The sequence below is a fragment of the Schistocerca cancellata genome, chromosome 1 (genome assembly GCF_023864275.1).
Source record: "Schistocerca cancellata isolate TAMUIC-IGC-003103 chromosome 1, iqSchCanc2.1, whole genome shotgun sequence".
NCBI classification, from domain to species: Eukaryota; Metazoa; Arthropoda; class Insecta; order Orthoptera; family Acrididae; genus Schistocerca; species Schistocerca cancellata.
The window spans coordinates 794,717,491-794,743,520 of NC_064626.1; the positions used below are offsets into that span (position 1 = coordinate 794,717,491).

A 26,030-nucleotide genomic window follows, 5' to 3' on the forward strand; every position below is an offset into this window, starting at 1 on the left:
AGAGCAGTTAGAGTTCAAAGATCAAGTTTTTGTGGTCAGTGTGACCTACTGACACCACAATGTGATTCAGTGATACAGAAATGCTGTCATTGGAATGATGAGTGATGATATTTGATGTCACATTCAACTTAGGATGCTTGCCTAACATGCAATATCTGTCTGAATGTACTGTGGTGATAGTGACATATGGTGGATGTTATGTGATGGTCCATAACTGTATTCCCTACTTTGGACTAATACTAGGTTTTAGATTATGAAAAAAACAGAAGCACGTGCACATGTAAACATTTTAGACTATATTATGCTTGCTACAAGGTGGCAGCAGCTTAGAACTGGACCTTTTCTGTAGCTATATAATAACAGTTTTGATCACAATTCAGCAACTTTTGAATCATCCTTAGAAAAAATGAGGTGGATTTGCAAAAACTGGGTACTCAGAATTACAATCTGAGCGCTGGAGAACATATTTAAATAGGACTGAAACATCAGTTATCTGCAAAAATTGTTTATTCAGAAAAACTTCATCTGTTCAAAATGATTCAGGAATAATAGGCAGAAATTCTATCTCTCTGTATCATATCTTAGTGGATAGGTCCTCCTGAGGATTAAACACTGTAATGGTATCTATCTGAATGCAAGTAATGATCGAAAATTTCTATCATGACCATCATTTAAATCTCAACGTCTTGTGTTTTTTTAGTAGTTCCCATACCGTGGAGGTATCCAAATTCTTGTACACAGAGGGTAAGTGTTAAATACAAAACCAAAAGCCTGGAGTTTAAGTTTAAGTAAAGCCATTCTGACAAAGATTTGTATGCAGTAATTCAAACCAGGCATTGCAAGCCTCCATTTAATCCTGGATGGATGACGAGTGATTACTACATAAAAAAAAGGAAAGATAAAATCAAAAATATGCTGGGAGTGAGTGTGATCAGTTGTTGAGATGCACCTGCACGTGTTGTTTACAATCATACTGACTTTAGCCATTAATGTTGTTTCACCTGCTACCAGTCTGGCAGTGTCTGCTCAGGTTGAGAGTGATGAGTATGTATAGTCAGGTCTCTTAGAGTAACATAATGAAAACAAAAAAATAATGAAAGCAGCTAGATCTCATTTGACATTTTTCTGGGTGTGAAAATGCAGGTGACAATGAAGTGGAAATGTGGTTGAACCAAGAGGGGTTAGTAAAAAGTGACCAACAGTGCTATTGTGGATATGGTAGATGAGGTAACAGAGATTCTAGTGATGAAGAGGCCAGTATTGGTGGCAACAAAGTGTGCCACAGTTATGGAATGGTGGCATTAGAATTAGCATTGAGCTGTGTGTTGCAACAGAACACCAGTTGATGTTAGCTTTATACGGTGGTGGCAGGACTATGCTGCTAAGAATAGATCTCCTTCACAAAATAAAATACAGTTGATTCTGTTTTCTGAAAGAAAAATATGTACAGTAGTAACAGTTGTATAGAAGTTCATGCAATACGTATGTGTTTACAGTAAATGTTTGAGTTTCTACTAGAACATTACTTCTAAAACCAACTCTTATTAATACTGTAACTGATGAAATAAATTTTTACTGTAGTATTAATGTGAACATCAAGTTCTGAATCTATTTTTAAATAAAAGGTCTTTAAAATTGTCACTCTTTGTGTAATTGGAGTTTTCCGAAATGCAAGCTCTACTTGGCCCCAATTACCTGGAATTATTAAGGTTTTCTGTATTATTGTAAAATGGCAAGTTGCTCAGTGATTCAGAGTTTGCAGTACACATTAGACCCCCTATAATTTGCTTGGTAAATTAGTTCCAAGGTCAGTTAAAATCAAGGGCATTTCAACTCCAATAGGACCATAATTATAATCAAGACCATGCTTATAATCAAGACAGCATAAGTTGATACCTAACTGTTGCAGTGGGCTGGGAGCAAAAGCTTACCTCAATCAGTCACTTTATGAAACTTTGTAAACGTCTCTGTAATGATGTTTCACTGTTGTCACAGCTCTATAGACAGTTACTGTTTTCACTTGCAGCTGTTTGTACTTCACAGTTGAAAATAAGCAACAGCACTGCTAGCTGTCAGGGATCTTCTTACATCGACTTGACTATAGCCTTCTGGTGGAGCACAGATTATTTTTGTTTTCTTTTTGAGATGCTGGTTATCACACATAAATAACTTGGATATTGGTTGTGTGCAGTAATCTCTGGTTTCAGTATAATGGAGCAGCACCACATGCCAGTGTTGCTGTGAGATGACAGATAACTGTCATCTGAACCTGGTACGTTTTCCGGATTTAACATTCCTTCACTTTTTACCATGTAGAGGCATCAATTGTATGATATACATCATTCATACCTGACATGTCCCACATCATTGAGGATTCCTCATAATGGCTCTAGGAAATGAATGATGTATTTGATCTAACATAACCTAATCACATTTATTTCTCCCTGAAGTGACAAATGAAATTTTGTGATGGGACCAAAATTCAAATCTGGATTTCTTACTTTTCACAAGTGCCAACCTTCCTGGATAAACGCAAATTCTCACTTTCATTTAGGTTCTTTATTACATGTAATAACAGGGAAAAAAGTATCAATTATGTGTCTGGGATCATCTGAGTGAACAGCAATTGTTATTGTCTTTTACTAAGTTACTAGAAATGCCTATTACATATGAAAGTCAAAAACTGATATAATGTTCAAACACATCTTTGTTGTCAGTACAACAAAACCCCAGTCCAAAACTGCAAATTCTACTTTTTTTATCCACTCAATGACTAGTTTTAGGCCGAGACCCATTTTCAAATCATTGTAACTTAGTCAAAAATGGTATTTGACTCTGTTATGATAATTTGAAAAGGGGCTCAGCCTGAAACTAGTCGTTGAATGAATAAAAAAGTAACATTTTAAAATTTGTTCTGGCTTTTTGTTGTACTAATGAACTGAAACTGCTGACCCACTTCTATTCCAGCATGCTGTAAGTTGTAAACATCTTCATTGTGTTCAGAAATTACAGTTTAAATCAGCACCTTTTATTTGATTATTTATTATTATAATTTTTGTTATTAGTTGTGAAAGACCAATTCAAAATGGTTTATGAAATTAATATGAAACAAATTGAATATTCTGTTATGACCATTAAATTTAGTAACAATATTTCTGTTTAAATTTTCATTTCAAATCTTACTTATGTTGCTGTTGAAGGAAGACTAATGTGTAAACATCTCTCCTGTGAACAGTCATTTATCATGGCTGTAATGCATGTTGGAGCTCCAGCCTGTGGAATGAATGCAGCCGTCAGGTCATTTGTAAGGTGCAATGTGTATAAAGGTGTAACTACATATGGCATCCAAAATGGAATTGAAGGATTGGAATCAGGAAATGTTAGTATAAAGACAGTAGTATTAACTAAATTTTTAGTACTTTTGAGCAAAATATCCAATACATAGTAGTTCTACTTGACAAGACAACATGCATTAATCATTATGGTTTGATCACATGTAGTATTGTGATTTTAGCAGTCCTTTTTACCCTCATTTTCATACCTGTTACCTCGATTTTGTGAAGATCACCAGCAATGTATCTCATAATGCAGGAAATGGAAAAAATCATTACAGTACTGAAATAAAAGAACAGATAACCATTGAGCACAAATCGTTAAATATTTTGTCTTTACAAAAATTCATTTTTGAAGTCTCTCCCATAGAATAACTGTAAACATTACTGTATAATTGGAGCGATAAAATAATCAACTGACCAAGCAGTGGCAGCAGAAAAAACATAAAAGTTATGGAAATGTGCATGCTTTTGGAGCCAGTGCCTGCATCTTCTGGAGAAGGGGTGAAGGGATAGGAAGAGGGATGAAGAAAAAGAACTGGCAAGATTTAGGAAATGGGAAGAGTTATGGAAAAGTTGCCCTGAACCCCAGGCCTCTCCATTTCTTAAATGTCATCAGTCCTGTTCCTTCATCCTTTTTCCATTCCCTTCAACCTTTTTGCCAAAAGATGATGTCACTGAATGTGAAAGCTTGCACATTTCAGTAACTTTTGTATGTTTTTTTTCTCCTGGTGAGTAGATTTTTAAACTATCCAATTATATTATATTTTCAAAATTTGATTATTTTTGTTGATATTTTACCGAAACTAGATATAAAAAACATCTTCTCGCCAAGTGGCTGTAGGAGTAAACACATAAAAGTTGTGGAAATGGCAAGTTATCTCTTAGGATGAATGGGCTTAGACAGTGGGTATATACGGGTGAAGCACAATGTCCTGTTCCAGAACATGCCATGACAGCTTGGGGCCTGTTTAACCACATGTGCCATCTGGATTCTCCACCTGACACCAGTTTCTCAGAACTCTGAAAATGGGAACAGATGTCGCAACATGTTTTTGATTCTTGGCACCCACCTGTACTAAATTTATGTTACTTTCTGTAGTCTCAGCATTTCTGGAAAAGAACTACCCCATTTTCCATCTTCAAGCTCTCAGGTTCTTCAGTCACATCCAGTGCAGTCCTCAGCAATCAGTCTTTCCTTCTCATCTCATTCAATAGGCCTCCTCTGACACAGGCTTCCAGATGAGTTTTCCACAACTCCCCCCACTTCCGGTACCTCAACAATCCTTTTCCTTCATCCCTCTTCCTTCCCCTTCAGCTCCAGAAGCTTGCATGGTACCATAACTTTCTTGTGTATATTTTCCTGCCACCCCTTCATGAGCAGTTTTTTTATCTATCCAATTATATTATCAAAGAGTTACTATTTTTGATTAACATTACTGGTATCTTTGTGAGTTGTTAAGTCTTCTACAAAGGTACTGCAATGAGATACAATAGGTGAAGGCAGGATATTAAATGTGATGCCTCTATCTCAGAATCAAAATCTTTAAATTAATATTTGCAATCTTTTTTTAACTGAAAGTTTTAGGTTAAGTGATCTTCAGCAGTGCAAACAATTGCTATGCTGACAGCACATAGTTACAGGAGTTATTTTCAGAAATTTTGTGTTTCTGTAATTTTTTATTCATCATTCAATGTCTTCAGTTGTTTTAGCTTGTGGTGAAAGTTGTTTTCTGTTATGCTTTGCTTGTCTAGTTAAGCATATGTAGCTGACCACACTGTTATAACAAAGTTATTGCAATAGTAATCTTGAAAGAGAAACATGTACATGGAATATATATGGACACACTGTGTGGTTCCTGATAGGGTATATATTGGTAAATCTGACAGTTGATTCCAAGGAGGTAAAGGTTGCTAGTACACATCCTGGAGCACCAAGGAATAGTTAATGTGTTAAAGGAGGGAACTGTAGCGGTAGAAAGTTACAGAGACATGCCAAGAATGTGGGTTGCAATAACTATGCAGAGATGAATACATTTGTACAGCATAGACTAACATGAAGAAATGCATCACACCAGTATTTGGACAAATACTGATTGACATTGCATTTCATACAGCAAGTACCATGTGAAGACTGACATGAGAAAAAGAGCAGTGATCACTTAAATCAAGATTTCATGGAGTAGGTAATTCTTTGCTGATTTGCAATGAAGAGAGAAACCTACACACATGTTTTTGTGTTTCAGCACTCAGCCACTGGCTTTGTGATTGTCATGAAGGCAGTTGCTGAGTGCTAACACACACAAAGGAGTGTTTTCTTCTTTGCTGTGATCATGTCCATGGCATAAATAAAACATGGAAGCAAAAGTCTTTTGTGGAACCACATTAAAAAGATATTTGTGCTCTAATGGCAGAATTATTATTGATAACCATTGTAAAGTTCAGGTAAATAAAACATGTAACACAGTACTGTTTAAGAAACTAAATTAGCAGTCTTTGTAGATAGAGAACAAGAGGCATGGAATCTACAGCTTGTTGCCAACAAGGAGGTCACTTGGCTCAGAGATGTCCTGGGTGAGAAAGAGGGTGGAAGTTGTCATCATGTTGCAGAGCATCTTGAGGAGGAAAGTTTACATCTGACATCAGGTCATATCAATCTAAGAATGCGTGCCTAGTAGAGTCAGCACAGGATACTGCAGCTGATGTGCTGTGACCATTTTTCATCCAAAGTGCTGGTGAGTTCCTGTGTTTGTTCAGAAGAGGATCCTGATTGTGTTTTGCCACCTTTCAGTGGGTTGTCAATGACAGAATTGAGGTGGACCCCAGCAGTCTTTCTCAAATGATTTTACAGAAGGTATTGGGCAAAAAAATGGTTTTTCCTGTACACAGGTTCATTGTGATGTGCCCATCATAATGTTAATGGTCATAGTTATTGTTATATTTATGTGGAAGTAAGACATTGTGCTAAATTTGAAAAAGTTTTCAAAGAAAATAGGGTTCACTATGATCTTGTGTTTGGTGTATATTACATAATAAGTGGCCTGCATACAAAATTAGCTAATATACTGAATTTTTCTTTAGACTTGGGTGGAGGTCTCTACCTACCACCAATTTCAAGAAAAGTGATCTGACATTTTACACTCATTTGCGATCACACCACACCATTGATAAAACCAGAGTGAAATATCCACAATAGTCCTCATATTTCATAAATGGTTTGAGGCATAGGAATGAGATTTTGGCAAATGATAGCATGCAAAGAGGAGAGTATTTTACCATGTGGTTTTTTGCAAAACTTCATTGTCTACTGTTTTATTCTACTCTTCTCCCTTTTGTTCTTTTCCTGTTCCTGCACTTCCTTAGAGTATGTTTTTTTCCTAATGGTTTGGTATAGTCTTACTATGACACATTGTTTTAAAACTCCTAGCTCACTGCCTTAGCAGGCTGGGCCACCTAGTGGTCCTACTTCTGTTTCACTAGTTTCCCAGACTCAAAATTAACCTATTATCAGACTGCCATGATGTCTCGTAGAACTGTTGGGCAGTCTGTTTTATACAGGCCCTAATCATGGCGACATCCATTTCATCATGCAAGGTCATAGTTGGGTAGTCTCAAGGAAGGTGCAAGGCGAGTCGCACGGTTCTACCTTGGATGCTCCTTGGAGCTATGTATGTGGCAGTTGGCTGCATTTCCTCCACTGTGGATGCGTATTCTAGCAGTGTTCATCAGTGGCAGATATACCATAATGCCACAGAGTGGTAGTGTCTTCATCTCATGGCGTTTCTGCTGTGGGCTGGTTCAGTATGTTGTCTGCGCCAATGACATTCGGATCTGGGATAACACCAAGAGAGTAGGCTCTCTTCCCACTGTTCCCAGTTCACCTTTCCTAGCTGCTGGCATCTTTTATGTGCCTCCATACCTTCAAGACCCATGTCAAAATTGACCGGTAGGTGGTCAGATGAAAGAGCCACTCTACTCATTGCAGTAGTGAGGTGTCCAACTCCTCTAGCTACTGGGATATTGAGCACGTGAGGATGGTAACAGACATTACTAGGGTAGTGTGTGGAATCATACCACCAAAGAACTACGGCATTGTGCTGTCAACCTATATGTAGCTGGCAGTGACCACTTGTGTTTACCATGTGGTTTTTTGGCTACCCCACGCGGTCTAAGGCGCCTTGCCATTTTTCACACAGCTCCTCCCTCCCCCCCTCCCCCCTCCCCGTTGGAGTTTCAAGTCCTCCCTCAGTCGTGTGTGTGTTGTCCTTAGCATAAGTTAGTTTAATTTAGATTAAGTAGCGTGTCAGGCTAGGGACCGATGACCTCAGCAGTTAGGTCCCATAGGAACTTACCACCACCACCATTCTGCATATAACAGCAGTCCTTCAAAATCTCTAGGGTCTAGAAGACGCCCAGATGTTCTGTATATAGGAATAGAAGTGTTCTGGCCTGATTATATTTCTACTGCGACTACAGTGGCCACAGCTGTGAGAATCTGTGGTAGCTGCAGAATGTGGTGCTTGAGGGACATCTTAATGTAAACGGCAATACTTCCTCCCACTTCTAGCCTATCATTTTGCTGGCAAATGAAATTTGCTGCCCTCACATATGTGCTATATTTCAGGAAAGTTTCCTGGATGGGGCAGATGTCAACTGCCTCATGACGTAGGAACTGCCAAAACTGTCTGATCTGGGGGCATATACTGTATGCAGGAAACGCGCATACTGTTAATTTGTGGATTGCATTAGGTATAGCACACTGATCTTGCCTGTTGGTGATTGCCCACAATGGCTGACTGCACTGCTGTCACAAGGATGTGCAGGAGAGTTTGGAGCAATTCTTTGACTGCTTTCAGTAGGGAGCAGAGAACATCTTGAAATCATCTGCATTTGCACCAATTTCTTTGGTTGCAGGGATGTTTGTATGACATGGGCATTCTGTCATTGGTCCACTCCTATGAATGTCTACCCTGGCTGGCTGTGCAGACCTTGTAAGAAATTCCGTGGTGTGAAACTGAGTAAGCAGAGGATAACCATTTTACTTGTGGTCAGTGCTGAAAAATTACCTCTTTTGGTAACTGGTAAATTTAAAAAGTCAGGGTACTTAAAAAATTTGAGAACTCTGCTTGCTAATTATGATTCCAACAGCACTGCATGGATGACCAGTTCCATCTGCACATCCACCATGCATGCATTGGATGCCAAAATGGGGGCAAAAAATAGAAAAGTAGTGCTACTACTTAACAGATGTCCAGCACATCCTGATAATCTGAGCTCAGAAATATTAAGTCAGTGTTTCTGCCTTCTAATTGCATGAGTGATCTTCAACCATTTGTTGTGGGCATAATCCATTGATTTAATGGAAATAAACAAAATACTTGTCCAGAAGGCAGTATTTGTGCATGATAATGGCATGAACCCAAAATCTATGACTGTAACACTTTTGGATGCTAAGGACTGTGTAGCTGAAGCATGGATGGATCTGACTTCTTTATCTATTTTTAACTGTTTCAAGAAAGCAGGATTTAACTCCACTTAAAACACACAGGAACCACAGTAGATTTGTCTGTATGTATTATTCTAGAGTGTGTTAGGAAGTAATGTAATTAATTTTTAAGGAAAGTTGTGTAAGGTGTTATAAGAGAACAATCCTGAGAGGCCCATAAAATTTTTCTGTTTGTTTGGTTTTTAATTATCTGATTTTGGGATTAGAGAGACTACTTTCAAATGGAAGAAGCACAATGAGCTCCCAGTTGTTACCTATGTTAATACTGCATCAATAATTAGCTCCATATTTTTCCTCAGAAGACTGAGTTGATCTACCTTCAATCCTTCCACCAACAAAAACCATTAGCTGCAGTTATGTAAGTTAACAGGTTACCATAGAGGCAGATATATCATAATCAACATAACATTTTCTTTTATTTATGATTTCTGCTGTGTTTAGGCACTTTGAGTTACTATTCCATGCATATGACCTTTGCCAGTTTTACCATATGTTAAATGGTGAAAAGCTGAAGGGTATTTCCAGGTGCTGGAACTGACACTTGCATTTGACAGTTAAGTAGTGTGTAAGAATCGTTGTTACTTTAAATCTGTTTTCTGGGTGAGGTGACATTCTTCCTCTCTTCTTCTATTTTCCTCTTTCTATTTTTTTATATTTTGCTATTCATAGAGTTGAATGGAGACATTCAGTTCATGATATGTTGACAGTTTCGTAAGCTTGAGTGGCCAGATGTGAGAGGCTGGGTGCCACTTGGAGGAGCCATTCTTGGTGCTAAGCGGACGTTACCAGGACGTCGGCTACCAAAAATTGCAGAGCAGCTACGGAAATTTGGCATACAGGGTTTGCTGATAATTGGAGGCTTTGAGGTAATGTAAATTAGGCTGTTTTGTACAGTTAAGGAAATATGATACCCTCATGATAGGAGAAAAATCTCATAGCTAGTGCATGTCATTAAGACACTCTTGAGAATTAATTAAGTCAACTGAAATATTGGTAACTACAGCAAAACGGATACTATGCAAAGAAATAGGTCAACTTTCTGGTTATGTATGGTTTTATATTAACAGGAATGTGAAAGTAAACTGACAAAATAGTTTGGTTTGCAAGGTAGATTGTAGTTTACTCCCAGCTATATCCCAAGGCATATTGTCCATCATTTATATGTGTGAGTAGGAAAACTATATAGAATAATAGTTATTACTCATTATCACAAGTCCGCACCTGGTAGGTGTGTGGTCAGCGTGACAGAATGTCAACCCTATGGGCCCGGGTTCGATTCCCGACTGGGTTGGAGATTTTCTCTGCTCAGGGACTAGGTGTTGTGTTGTCCTTATCATCATCATTTCATCCCTATCAACGGTCAAGTCGCTGAAGTGGCGTCAAATCGAAAGACTTGCACCCAGTGACCGGTCTAGCCGACGGGAGGACCTAGTCACACGACATTCATTCATTATCACAAGACTCCAGAATTGTAATTTCCCATTTGTATAACTCTATAGAACTAGAAGGCAGAGCAGCGCTTATATCTCATTGAACAATGTTATTTATCCATGTAGTTGTTACATATGAGTTTTATTTAGTAGTGTTAGGTAGTGTTTGCACATTTCATTTGTTGAACAGGCAAAACTACTTCATATTTGGTAGGAGAGACAGTTTGTAATGGTCCATGTTAGAAATGACCTTAACAAAATGAGGCCATGACTAGATGTTTTTTTTATATCTATTATGCTGCAAAACTTAACGTAAGCTAATTAAGTGCTACTCAGTTATGTTTGATAAAGAAACATTGTTTTTGAGTAAAATCAGTAATCTGGGCGAGGTCTTGGAAGATGATCTAGTTTGGTTCTGAGAGCCATACATTGGACAAGACAACATCCAACTGATGACCAAATCTGCAAAATTGTGAGAGATGCTATAATGACAATAACAAACATTATCAATATAATTCCAACTCTGTGAAAAATATGACATTATGATGAGCATTCCCTTTGATAGAGGCAATTTCCCATTCTAGCAGATTGTACATTTCATTTAAGTAGCATACTTCCAGTCTGAAGATACCCTGAAAAAATAGACCAGCTGTTACAGTTCTACATAAAGTCTGAATGTGATTTCATGAGTGCAAAAATGTACAGAGGTGCACAGCAAACATTTTTAACACATTATAATTTTTAAATTTTTATAATTTTTAAAACTGCTCTCTAATTTTAAATAAAAATATGTTTTCTGTTGTTGAATGTATATATTATTGATGTAAGGGCACCTTTATCTTGGAAGGATTGTGATTGTTAATTGTCCTGTCCTAAATTCACTCTTCTTTTTCACTGCAACTGTCTGAAGAACTCTTGCAAGTATTTTTCGTTAACCACTTCACATAGTGTTCTTACTGCAAACTTCTTGCTTTGTGATCTCGGCTGCATGCCTCACAAGGCCTCTGCATGCCTCTTTGACAGCATTCAGTGAGAGTACTCAAAGTATCTTGACCATTCCATTCACAGCTCAATGTAACTGAGAGAGATTTCTAAGTGGAAGTCATTCATGTGCTGGTGCCACTTCACTTTGTTATCAATCTGGATGTCTATGTACCTCATACATGTAGTCTTATCCAAAACAGTGACATGTATGGTCATGGCATATTAATAATTCAGCTGTTCTTTACCTTTTATTCATTTTCTAATATTTCTTCTTCTCCAGGTCTTGCTCATAAATAACAAAAGCTACATTACATTTTAAACTTCAACCAAAAAAGGTATGGAATCCAAGCTGAATTATAACATACATATTGACTTCTCAAATATACATCAAACAAGCTGCATCAAGATGTTCCATCAATGATCAGTGCCAGCCATAAAATTAATTTCAAAGAACATCTCATTTGCTTTTCATAGCATGATGGGCACTGTTCATGTATTAATTCATACACTATGTGATCAAAAGTATACAGAGTGGTTACACAACAACAACATCCCTGTTATGGACTGGCCTGCACAGAGTTCTGATCTGGATGCTATAGAATATCTTTGGGATGTTTTGGAACGCCGACTTCATGCTACGCCTCACCCACTGACATCAATACCTGTCCTCAGTGGAGCACTCCATGAAGAATGGGCTGCCATTTGCCAAGAAACCTTCCAGCACCTGACTGAATGTATGCGTGCAAGAGTGGAATCTGTCATCAAGGCTAAGGGTGTGCCAACACCATATTGAATTCCAGCATTACCAATGGATGGTGCCATGAACTTGTAAGTCATTTGAAGCCAGGTGTCTGGATACTTTTGATCATGTAGTGTATGATCTTGCTGCATCTTATGGCAAGCTAGTGAACCTTGGAACTACTATTTTCACGTCTAAGGTGGTATGTCCTCTCATGAGGTTGCTTCACTCACCACCTCATGCTGAAGACACACATTGCCTCCTAACATTGCTCAAAACATGCCAATAAAATTAACAACTCCATACAATACCTGCAACTTTATATTCAATTCCTTATTTTTTAACTTTCGAACAATGAGTATCATTTATCAATTAGAAGATATTTGGTGGTATGTATCACATCATATTTCCCTACTCAGACAAATGAGGCTACTGTAAGTCCCCCTTGTCAGGATCACAGAGGAGTATTTCAGACATCAGTCTCAGAAAGGCATTTTCTAAGAGAGTTATATGATTCCATGTAGAAACTAAGTTTTTAATTAATTCACCAGAAATGCGCAGAAAATGATTGTTAAATAGTGTATGTATATCTGACTGACCAGAAACAGAAATATTTTTACAATGAACAGACTTTATATTGTCGACCTTGTGCTGCTGACCAGGCACTTCCTTCAAAACTGACCATATGGTTTTTATTTTAGCCTTTGAATCAGTTATTCTATTTTTGCATCACATACTCTTTGTCTTCCTAATAGTATTTTTAAGCAACTTACAATACTGTGTGTAATGGGCTACTGTAGTTTGATTGTGTCTACTTCCAACATTTTGATATAATTCCTGGTTTTTTCTATGTGATATCATCCCAATAGTCAGCCACCCACACTGCCTTTTACTGCTAGTACCCTGTTTAGAATGTTCTAGCAGAAAGCAACTCTCAAAGAGCATGAGAAATATGTTAAGGAAAGCATTATATTTGTCATCTGTTGCGGGGCGTCGATGGTCGAACCCGGGACTCCAGATGGCCGAGTTGAAGCCGGGACCCACCGCATCTCTTTTCATCAGGAGGCCGAGCAAGTTCAATAGCATCAAGGGGTAGTGCAGAGTGATACAGCGGTATTTGGAAGCATTGCTTTATTCAGCTAGTTTACAGAAGCATAATGTCGGCACGTGGTCCGCGCGCTGTTCCGCGTGTCCGGCCACCTCAGCACTCCTGAACTGCCGACACCGCTGCTGCAGTCATCAAGGCCACCCAACGATGGAAGTAAGCTGTGCTCACCCAGTTGCCGCTCACTGAGGCGTAGTGACTGGCACCGTTCCTTCCACGATTCCGGAGACTGTTACAGTCCCTGGTCCCCACCGCCCTCCATCCTGTTTGGCCTGCTCTGTCTGACCAAAGGTGGTTGTACTGGTCACCCATGGCCCTCAGACTGCTGCTGCTCCCAGGACAGGACCGGACTTGAACTTGTGACCTCCTGGATGCTGTACCGCAACTTGCCGCTAGTGGTGCTTGCCGGATGGCAACACCTGCCTCTGACTCTTGTGCTGCCACTGCGCTGCTGCATCTCCTGAAGCGCATGCCTCGCCCAGACCCCAGTACACCAAGTGGGAAGTGAACGTGGCTCATCATGGACCTGCTGCAGACAGCTGTCACTGCCCTCCTTCAGGTAGACTGTGCATCTCCAAGTACGCTGCTGCCATTCTGTCCCGCCCTGGTGTTGTGTCCCCGAAGCCAGAATACAGCCCGAACAAGTACATAGAAATAAAGTACAGGTTTACACAGAATATTTACAACATCGCTGCCAGACTGGCCCCTATAAATGTAGACCAGCACAAGTCCAACCCAACTCTCGACTGACCTGACATACACTTGTCTCTAGCTAAAATAGCCCATCTATTTATACTGCTTTTCCCCTTACTTCTGGTGTAGTGTCAGAGAGAGACAGAAGCTATGGCAGGGGTAAATTCCCATACGTCAGCCATTTACACCTCGCCCTCCTGGCTCTGGCCTAGTGCCCCCACCTCATACATCGCAATAACTTCAAGCAACGCTACAGTTCCCTGCCTCGGTGTTTCTTCACACTAAACACATTGCGCGTGCAATAATGCTGTTGCAGCTCCGTGTCATGTTTACTCTGCTTGGTCTACTGGCTGCCGACTATTATTACACACTGTCAGTGGCCCCAGACTTCATTGCCCAACCGCGCCTTTACTGAATTTTCACAAAATTCCCTTTTTCTATGACTAAGACTAACACTGGTGCACATCTGTGTTATCGGCACTATAAACATCCTGCCACTCTTGCTCCTTAATGAGGTTTAAAAATCTTTCTGTTGCCATTGGATTAGCTTCCGTACATAATTTGCAATTATATATAACATTTGTTTGAGTACAAAAGCCTTTTAGTGTTAAAATTTGTGCATCATGGTCTGAAAGGCCATTCACTCTTTTACTAACAGAATACTCATCTCTCTCTCTCTCTCTCTCTCTCTCTCTCTCTCTCTCTTTTTTTTTTTTTTTTTTTTTTTTTTTTTTTTTTTTTTTTTTTTTTTTTTTTTTGTGTAAAATCAGTCTACTGACTGATTTGATGTGGCCCACCACAAATTCCTTTCCTGTGCTAACCTCTTCATCTGAGAGTAGCACTTGCAACCTATGTCCTCAATTATTTGCTTGACATATTCCAATCTCTGTCTTCCTCTACAGTTTGTGCCCTCTACAGCTCCCTCTAGTACCGTGGAAGTCATTCCCTCATGTCTTAGCAGATGTCCTATCATCCTGTCCCTTCTCCTTATCAGTGTTTTCCACATATTCCTTTCCTCTTTGATTCTGCGTAGAACCTCCTCATTCCTTACCTTATCAGTCCACCTAATTTTCAACATTCGTCTATAGCACCACATCTCAAATGCTTCGATTCTCTTCTGTTCCGGTTTTCCCACAGTCCATGTTTCACTACCATACAATGCTGTACTCCAGACGTACATCCTCAGAAATTTCTTCCTCAAATTAAGGCCGGTATTTGATATTAGTAGACTTCTCTTGGCCAGAAATGCCTTTTTTGCCATAGCAAGTCTGCTTTTGATGTCCTCCTCGCTCCATCCGTCATTGGTTATTTTACTGCCTAGGTAGCAGAATTCCTTAACTTCATTGACTTCGTGACCATCAATCCTGATGTTAAGTTTCTCACTGTTCTCATTTCTACTACTTCTCATTACCTTCGTCTTTTTCCGATTTACTCTCAAACCATACTGTGTACTCATTAGACTGTTCATTCCATTCAGCAGATCATTTAATTCTTCTTCACTTTCACTCAGGATAGCAATGTCATCAGCGAATCGTATCACTGATATCCTTTCACCTTGTATTTTAATTCCACTCCTGAACCTTTCTTTTATTTCCATCATTGCTTCCTCGATGTACAGATTGAAGAGTAGGGGCGAAAGGCTACAGCCTTGTCTTATACCCTTCTTAATAGGAGCACTTCGTTCTTGATCGTCCACTCTTATTATTCCCTCTTGGTTGTTGTACATACTGTATATGACCCGTCTCTCCCTATAGCTATCCCTACTTTTTTCAGAATCTCGAACAGCTTGCACCATTTTATTTTGTCGAACGCTTTTTCCAGGTCGACAAATCCTATGAAAGTGTCTTGATTTTTCTTTAGCCTTGCTTCCATTATTAGCCGTAACGTCAGAATTGCCTCTCTCGTCCCTTTACTTTTCCTAAAGCCAAATTGATCGTCACCTAGCGCATTCTCAATTTTCTTTTCCATTCTTCTGTATATTATTCTTGTAAGCAGCTTCGATGCATGAGCTGTTAAGCTGATTGTGCAATAATTCTCGCACTTGTCAGCTCTTGCCGTCTTCGGAATTGTGTGGATGATGCTTTTCCGAAAGTCAGACGGTATATCGCCAGACTCGTATATTCTACACACCAACGTGAAAAGTCGTTTTGCTGCCACTTCCCCCAATGATTTTAGAAATTCTGATGGAATGTTATCTATCCCTTCTGCCTTATTTGACCGTAAGTCCTCCAAAGCTCTTTTAAATTCCGATTCTAATACTGGATCCCCTATCTCTTCTAAACCAACTCCTGTTTCTTCTTCTATCACATCAGACAAATCTTCACTGTCATAGAGGCTTTCAATGTATTCTTTCCACCTATCTGCTCTCTCCTCTGCATTTAAGAGTGGAGTTCCCGTTGCACTCTTAATGTTACCACCATTGCTTTTAATGTCACCAAAGGTTGTTTTGACTTTCCTGTATGCTGAGTCTGTCCTTCCGACAATCATATCTTTTTCGATGTCTTCACATTTTTCCTGCAGCCATTTCGTCTTAGCTTCCCTGCACTTCCTATTTATTTCATTCCTCAGCGACTTGTATTTCTGTATACCCATCTAGTAATGAAGAATGAATAAAAATATTGTCTGTGGCTGTGCTACTGTTCCCCTGCAACCTGGTTTTTCCTTTTCCTTTCACACTGGTTTTTCCTTTTCCTTGCACAATCATATACAAAATTAATATTGAAGTCATGACATATAACTAATTTTTGGTACTTCCCATAAAGTGAACCAAGAACCCTCTCTAACTTGAGCAGAAATGCTCGGAGGTCAGAGTTAGGAGAACTATAAACAACAATAATTAGAAGTTTAGTTTCACTAAATTCAGCTGTTGTTGCACAACTGTTGCTGTTCAGTGCAGTGCCGGGATACATCTGTGGACTCAAAGGGAATACTTTTTTTTTACCTACAGGGCCACTTTCCCACTCTGCAAAGAACTCCTTGAAAAACAGCCAACTAATCTATATCCTGGTAAAGGAAGCCACTGAATTATCAAATAATTTAAGTGGTGCTCTGATATACCAATAATGTCAGAGCCAACAACTGTAAGCAGTTCACTAACTTTATCTCTAATACCTCTTATGTTTTGATGAAATATGCTGATTCCTTCTCTACTTGGATACCTGCTCTGAAGGTGATTCCTTTGTTGGAGTGACTTCCTTTAAGCAGTTATACCTTTTAACTGACTTCAATCTAAAAAAGGTGCAGCTCTAACACAAACTACTGGAGGAATTTTTCCATGAGTGATCCCACCACCATCCCCAACACTGTCACCTATAAGCTTTGCCAGCCTCTGCTTCTCAAATCTATTGAGATGCAGGCCATGCCTAGTAAAACACAATGTACTGGTAGATTCAACTGGCACTACTGCAAAGTGACCCACGCCCTCCGCCATCAGTGCCTTCTCCAGCCCCATATCTAAATAACCTCCCTGCAAAATCTCCAATTTGATAACGGTCAGCTGTTTGGACAATTTCATGTCTGCACCACCAGAGTTATTTATCCTGATGTGTGTATTACTTACCTATTGCCTAACTCCCTTAAACATTCCAAAATCATGTGTATGAAAGGCCTTACTTTATCGAATTCATCTTTTCCTTTGTGGCTCTACTACACTAATATGTTTACCAACAGATTGGTTCCTATGCTTGCCCACAGTTGTTACTCCGTAGCTCAAGTTAGTTCAACTCACGAGTCAATTCTAAGAGACAATATATGCATATCAATTGCCTTTCACCATATCTAGGGCATGCTTTATGACAATTCAATATTCTTGGCCATGTTACCTAAATGTAATGATATACTTCCAGGAGATGGTGCCCCACAGCTCTTCTGTATTTGAAAAATGCCATATTACCACATTGAGCTGTGGTAAAATCCTTTATTTATACAACCAGTTTCATTTGTCTGACCATCATGAGGTTCATAAAGTACTTACAGCCTCACATTAAGCAAAATATAAGATCATTATCATCAGGTGATAAAATCGTGAATAATGCACTGTTATCATATCATAATATAAATTATGTCATCAGTTTATAAGAGCCGTATTAGAGAGTGCATACATTCATGTTAAAACATCTGAGTGTATACATTCCCAAGCACAGTTTTTATAGATTCACACCATAATTCATATTACCAGAAAGGTTTTTCAACAGAAAATGCCATATATGCTTTCACCAGTCAAATTTTGAATGATCTGAATAACCGAAAACCACCCATTGGGATTTTTTGTGATCTCTCAAAGGCTTTTGATTGTGTAAATCATGAAATTCTGCTAGACAAGCTCAAGTATTGTGGCATGAGTGGGACAGTGCACAAATGGTTTAATTCGTACCTAACTGGAAGAGTGCAGAAAGTTGAAATAAGTAGTTCTCGTAACATGCAAAGATCAGCACATTCCTCAAACTGGGGAACTATCAAGAATGGGGTTCCACAAGGGTCAGTCTTGGGTCCTTTGTTGTTCTTATTATATATTAATGACTTGCCATTCTATATTCATGAAGAGGCAAAGTTAGTTCTCTTTGCTGATGATACAAGTATAGTAATCACACCTGAGAAACAAGAATTATCTGATGAAATTGTCAATACTGTCTTTCAGAAAATTACTAAGTGGTTCCTTGTAAACGGACTCTCACTGAATTTTGATAAGACGCAGTACATACAGTTCCGTACAGTGAATGGTATGACGCCATTAATAAATATAGACCTTAATCAGAAGCATATAGCTAAGGTAGAATGTTCCAAATTTTTAGGTATGTCCATTGATGAGAGATTAAATGGGAAGAAACACATTGACGATCTGCTGAAACGTTTGAGTTCAGCTACTTATGCAATAAGGGTCATTGCAAATTTTGGTGATAAACATCTTAGTAAATTAGCTTACTACGCCTATTTTCACTCATTGCTTTCATATGGCATCATATTTTGGGGTAATTCATCACTGAGGAATAAAGTATTTATTGCACAAAAGCGTGTAATCAGAATAATAGCTGGAGTCCACCCAAGATCATCCTGCAGACATTTATTTAAGGATCTAGGGATATTCACAGTAGCTTCTCAGTATATATACTCTCTTATGAAATTTGTTATTAACAACCAAACCCAATTCAAAAGTAATAGCAGTGTGCATAACTACAATACTAGGAGAAAGGACGATCTTCACTATTCAAGATTAAATCTAACTTTGGCACAGAAAGGGGTGAATTATACTGGCACTAAAGTCTTTGGTCACTTACCAAATAGTATCAAAAGTCTGACAGATAACCAACAAGTATTTAAGAAGAAATTAAAAGAATTTCTGAATGACAACTCCTTCTACTCCATAGAGGAATTTTTAGATGTAAATTAAGAAAAAAAAATTATTAAAAAATAAAAAAAATAAAAATAAAAAATAAAGAAAAATAAAAAACATACAAAAAAATAAAGTTGTTATATTAACTTAAGTATGTTGTTAAATTAACCTAATTATGTCATGTATTGGAAAATTCGACTCGTTCCACATCATTACGAAATATCGTATTCATGATCCATGGAACTAGTATTAATCTAATCTAATCTAATCTAATCTAATCTTACAATATGATAACAGTGTACGATTCTATACAAAAAATTCTTGATCTATAGCCACAAAATTTTTTTGTGCTTACCTTTCAATTATTGTGCATGGTCTCCTTCAAAATACTCCCCTCCACAACAAATACACTGCTCCCAAATGCCGTTTCCACTTCTGGAAGCAGTCTTGGTACCCCTCTTGCAGGATTGCAGGAAGCACAATCTGCAAATTTTCTTGTATCTCGTCTATTGTTGCAAATCTTCATCATTTCAACAGGCTTTTCAGTTTTGGAAATGAAAAATAGTCCACAGGGGCCAGGGCTGGAGAATACAGAGGATGAGTTAGCACAGTGATTTCATTTTTTGTGCGGCAGTCAGAACAACAGGGATGGATGCACAGGTTTGTTATCATGATGCAAGAGCCATGAAGTGTCTCACATTTCAGGCCATTTCCTTATCACATTTTCTTGCAGGAATTGCAGCATGTCCTGATAGTACCATCGATTAACAGTTTGTCCCTGTAGCGTGAGTTCATGATGAACTCATTGGCATGAGTTCATGACGAATTCGTCCTTCAAAGTCAAAGAAAACTATCAGCACGGCTTTGATAGTTGACCTGACCTGATGAGCATTTTTTGATGTTGTAGAACCTTTCCTGACCCTTTGTGAAGGGTCTCAACATCATAACCGTAGACTCATGTCTCATTACTAATTATGATTCTCTTAAGGAGCATCTTGTTCTCATCTGTGTGACTCAAAGGCTCTTCATATATTGTGAGGCGAAGGTCTTCCTGATCTTGACTTATGAGCTGTGGGATGAACCTGGTGGCAACACAATGCATTCTAAGATCCTGTGTCAGGAATTCATGATGTGATCCAACTGAAATGTTACATTCTTCTGTGATCCCTTGGATGGTCAGTCTTCAATTGGCATGCAAAATTTCATTGATGTTCCTGATGTGTCTCATTGATAGATGTTGAAGGGTGTCCTGAACAAGGGTCATCTTTAACTTCTGCCTGGGAAATTTAAATCATATGAACCATTCATAACACAGAGTACAGCATAAGCACACATCACTGTAGGCTTCCTGTATCATTTGCTGTGCCTCTGTAAAAGTATTCTTGAGTTTCATGCAAAATTTAATGCAGACAAGTTGCTGCTCTAACTCTGCCAACTCGAAATTCACAAACTGTGAAGCACAATGTACAACAATGAAACTTCTGGTAATTACACATTAAACATGCATAGATGCCAATCACATTATGCCTCAACACACCACTGGAGCAAAATTACCAACGTTCTGGAATTTTTTGAACAGACATAATATTTTCATGGTTTTATCACTTGATAATTATGATTTTACATTTTTCCTAACTTGATGCTATGAATATTTTTATGAATTTGATAATGGTCAGACAACTGAAATTGGTTATACAAATAAAGTATTTTACCAGACATTAAAGGCAGTAATGTGACATTTTTCAAGGAATGGTATACCATCCAGCTCCACTATGCACTATTGTAAATCAATTTTAACATGGTGTTTAAGCAGGAAATTTAACCCTAATATTGCACAGTCACCCTCACCACAATGAGGCAAAACTGCCATACGAACACGGAAATTTCTTATACCAAAGCAAAACCTCTATACTGCTGATCCCAGTGAGCACACATCATTTTGACTCACACCAGTTAACTTACATCATGGTGGGCCCAATCTCGTATTCTCCATGATGTCCAAACTTGCCATAGACACCTGTGAACCCATGTACAATAAAAACTTACACTTCTCTCACTGGTGGCACCATGCAGTGACTCTGGAGCAACCCCCCCCCCTCCCCCGCCCCCTCCCCAAATGCCCAAATGCTGTTAAACAGTGAATTACTATTCCCACTCCGTGTACACATATCATTCCCCATGGTAGGGTTTTGCCTGCACTCGCATTCTGGAAGCCCCATTTTTCCACATTTCTCACGTTGGGACTCTCTGCTTTTCCACCATCTATGATCCTTTTCTCTACACCTCTAACATTTAAGACCTATGCTAAACATTGGTTACAGCATCTATCTATTCCTAAACTGTTTTAGTTGCTATGCCTTCAGATAGCACTTAGGAAATTTTGTCCATATGTTTTTGACATATTATGTGACAACTGCCACAAAAATATATGTTTGTAATTCCCTCTGTTCTGTCCTCATTCAGAAGGATGCTTATGGTATCATTGCTTTCCATCAACTAGTACATAGTAACATTCAGCTTTAGAGCAATATTATTCCTGATATACATCAATGACTTTCCCACTAGTGTTACTCTTGGTGAAAAAATTCTCTTCACTGATGACAGCAGTATTAAAGTCACTGAGAAAACAAGAGAACTCCTTGCCGAGAAAGCAAATGAAACTCTCAAGGAAGTTTATGATTGGTCAATAAGCAATAAAGTGACATTGAACACAAAGAAAACTAATGCCATGAATTTCAGTTTGAAAAGGAAAAATGAAAATGTTAAATTAAATGTAGATGGCACTCTATAGACTGTGTAACAAATGCAGAATTTCTAGGAATGAATATTGATTCTCAGATGAAATGGTGTGAACACACAAAGGTACTTGCGAACAGAATGTCATCAGATTGTTATGGCCTTAGAATCCTATCATCAATGTGTAACATGCAGTGTCTTTTAGTTACATTTTATTCATATGTACACTCAGTTCTTAGCTATGGCATTCTTTTTTGGGGAACAAATGCACAAAATATGAACACAATTTTCAAACTCCAGAAAAGAGTCATAAGAATAATAACCAAAAATACTAGTCATGCTAATTGTAAAGATCTGTTCAAAACACTGGTGATTTTAACTGCTCGTGAATACATTTGCCAGTCAGTCATACACATCATTATTTGTGAAATCGTCGCAAATGCTAGGAACAACGTATTCTCAAAACACACACATTCGAAGAATGAGTGCTCCACAACATAAGAAGACTGCAGGAATGGGTATAGACAGACGACATTGGACAAATGGCTGCTGAAAACACCAGGTAAAGCTGATTCTTCCCAGGCTCCCAGTACATGGAAACAGACCAACTTGAATAAATGGATAGTGAAAAATACCAAACCCACTCTGTCAACTGATATTTCTTTTTTAGGGATAAATGTATAAGTGGTTCTGGTAGGGTGACATGGCCATCAAGCGTTCAACAATCCAAACTCACTTTCAAATTAATTCAGCAGAACTTTCAAAGTCTTGGCAATAAGCACAACGAGTTGGATACCATTGCAGCAATTGATAACCCCGATGTTTTAGTTATAAGTGAACACTGGTACACAGATGAGCTAATTAGTGTATGTAAGCCACTTTCGATGATCTTTTGCTCTGCCTTCAGTAGAAAAGAGAAACGTGGTGCTGGGGTAGCTATCTTTGCAGGCAGTGGTAGTAATTACAGTGTAACAGTGTACATGCTTTCAGCATTGAGGGTGTAATAGAACTAGCAGCAATTAATTATAAGTAGGGGAAAGTGAACTTAATTATTATAGGCCTATGCAGACCTCCATCTGGTAGCCTAGATAGTTTCTTTGATGTTCTTAATGACCTGCTTGTTGACATTGACAGTAAACACTGCAATAAAAATGGCTGGGTTAACATAATACTAACTGGAGATATAAACAATGACTTGCTGTCCAATGACTCTGTATTTAAAAAACTAATGCTAATACTAGCTCACTTTAACTTAAAATTTCTGATAAACAAGCCCACTAGGGAGGCCAATAGTGTAAAATCATGTATTGACAACATTATAAGTGACATGTCCCACTTTTCAAGCAGTGCATAAGTTCTGAAGCTTGCCATTTCTGACCACCATGCAGTACAGGTATTGATAGAAACTGAAAATCTTAATGTCAATAGAAAAGAGAAACAATATGTGACAAAAAGAATCACCAATGATGACAATGTTAAAGATTACAACAGTTTCCTGAAAAGCTTACAATGGGGTGAAAAAAACAGCATTACTTTCAGTGATTTTTCATTATTATTGCTTCAATGTCTCATGTCCAGAAATGACCTTTGCAGTAAATGACTGCAAAAAGATACAAAAAAATAACTGGGTAAATCATGAAGTAAAAACAGCAAGAGAGAAACTTAGACATTTCCAATATGCAATGATAAATAATAACAATAATAATAGACTAAAGGTAGAATTTAAGAACTATCAGGATTACTATAAAGATCTAGAAGCTAAAAGTAAATATGTAGCCACAATGTTAAGAAACTCTACTAACACTGGTTTACCTGTTTGGAAAGTAATAAATAGCTTTAGGGATTGTAAGGACAGATCAATAAGTAATTTTACTATAAACCATAAAGGGCATATCATGAAATGTCAATGTCAGATTGCAAATGTTTTTCATGAGTACTTTTCTTCTGTTGGAAAATCTGTTAATGATCATTTTAAGAATCTTCAGCATAAATATAAGGGCATTCCGATCAAACAAAGCATATACTTGGCCCCAACCAATAGCAAGGAAGTCAAAATCATAGTAATGTCATTAAAAAAATACAAAATCAGCAGGCTGTGATAGATTGTCTATCAGTACACTGAAAAGATGCATAGACAACATATCTGATGTCATGGCCACAGCAATAAATGATGTAATTTCATCAGGTTGTTTCCCAGATAATTTAAAGACAGCACAAGTAATCCCGATTTACAAGAAAGGTGATAAATCTAAAATTGAAAACTACCACCCCATCTCAATCTTACCTGCATTTTATAAGGTAGTTGAGAAAGTTATTTAACTAGACTATTGACATTCCCGAGTCAACACATTTTAATACTTGGAAATCAGAATGGCTTAATGAAAAACAAGTCAACTTCAGTAGCAGCAGCACAATTAATAGACAAAATAATAACGGCCATAGAGAACAAGGAGTACGTAAGTAGAGGGTTCCTTGATCCAGAAAAAGATTTTAATTGTGTCAACATTACCATATTACTTGACAAGCTGTAGAACCTGGGTATCAGAGGAACTGGCTATGAGCTAATAAAATCATATATGAGCAATAGGAAACAATTTGTCTTGCTTAAAAGAAACAGTGGGTCTTACAAATCTAAAATTACTGATATCAAATATGGAGTGCCTCAAGGTTCTGTCTTGGGACCCCTTCTTTTCTTGATTTATGTTAATGATATACAGTATTGTTCTCCTAACTGTACAAAAATATTGTATGCAGATGACACATCAATAGTGTGTAAACACAAAGACTATGAGAGTCTGCAGGTGCTGTGCAACTGTGTAACTAATGAAATATTCAAGTATTTTAATGAAAGTCATCTAAATGTAAGTGCTTCAGAGACTGCAATGATGGAATTTAACACAAGGAAACAAATAGAATGTGACATGAAATCCTCCATAGGAAATGACATTAAAAAAAAGGAAAAATGGACAAAGTTCTTGGGAATTACAATCCCGAACAGCCTCAAATGGGACATGCATATTGATTCCTTAGCATGTAAGCTGTCGAAGAATGTGTTTGCTATAAATATGATTAGCAAATATTGTAAGGACATGTGTGTGCTAAAAACTGCTTATCATGCACTATTCTCATCAAATTTAAACTATGCTGTAGAAATATGGGGTGCAACAACTCAAGCCAACCTAAGCACATTATTAATACTACAGAAAAAAGTTATCGGAATTATTTGTGGTGCCAAACCTCGAGAATCATGTCGGAATCCGTTCCCAAAATTAGGTGTGCTTATCATTGTAGGTGTATAAATATTGAAAGTTATATTGCTTGTGAAAACAATAAATCCAAATTTCAACTGTGACCTGCACCAGTACGATACAAGGCAAAAGTTCAGATACCATGTAAATAGCCACAGAACAGCTTTATATGAAAAAAATGCACTACATGCTGGGCTGAAGTTAGCCAAAACCCTACCAAAAAGTCTCACAACCATTCCTACTAAAAAATTAAAAGATCAGCTAAAAAGAATTCTAATTGAAAACCCTTTTTATTGCCTAGATGAGTATTATATCTGTATGAAAAGTGCTTCATAAGTATGTCAAGCTCATAGTTTTAAGTAACATACAAGTAATATAATGTTGATAAAAACAATATTTGTAATGTTGTGATTGTATACTACTAAATGTAAAATGCATCAAAATGTAAAATTTATTAATACAAACAAATTTTTAGTTTGTAATTTATAAACTGACATATTCAGAAGAATAATCTGTATGATGTCCTGAAACTGTATTGTTTCTAGGGATTGTATTTGATATTCGATGTTGAATAAATATTATTATTATTATTATTATTAACATTGGTAATTACTGAACAAAAAACTCTGTCCATGACCATGCAACAAGAGATAGAATCAACTTACATTTACCAAGAAAAAATAAACATAAAACTCAAAACAGCATTTACTACCAAGGAATAAAACTGTACAATAAATTACCAAAAGAGATTAAAGAAATGGCAAAAATTCACTTTTTTTAAAAGGCAGCTAAAATGTACCTGTTATGCTATACATTTTATACATTGAAGGAGTACTTAGATAAAACAGAGTAGGGGTTTGATAAAAAAAATTTGTACAAATAAATAATAATAATAGTAATAATAATAATGATAATGATTATAAAACAT

The 26,030-nt window shown here is 37.7% G+C and overlaps 1 protein-coding gene across 1 annotated transcript in view; it reads left to right on the plus strand.

Moving 5' to 3' along the window:
- Positions 1-26,030, plus strand: part of LOC126104245 (ATP-dependent 6-phosphofructokinase-like) — a 453,644-nt gene that overhangs the window by 292,723 nt on the left and 134,891 nt on the right. The window contains exons 9-10 of the mRNA XM_049912336.1: positions 3,236-3,379; positions 9,546-9,704. Coding sequence (XP_049768293.1) covers positions 3,236-3,379; positions 9,546-9,704 — 303 coding nt within the window. The remainder of the gene's footprint in view (positions 1-3,235; positions 3,380-9,545; positions 9,705-26,030) is intronic.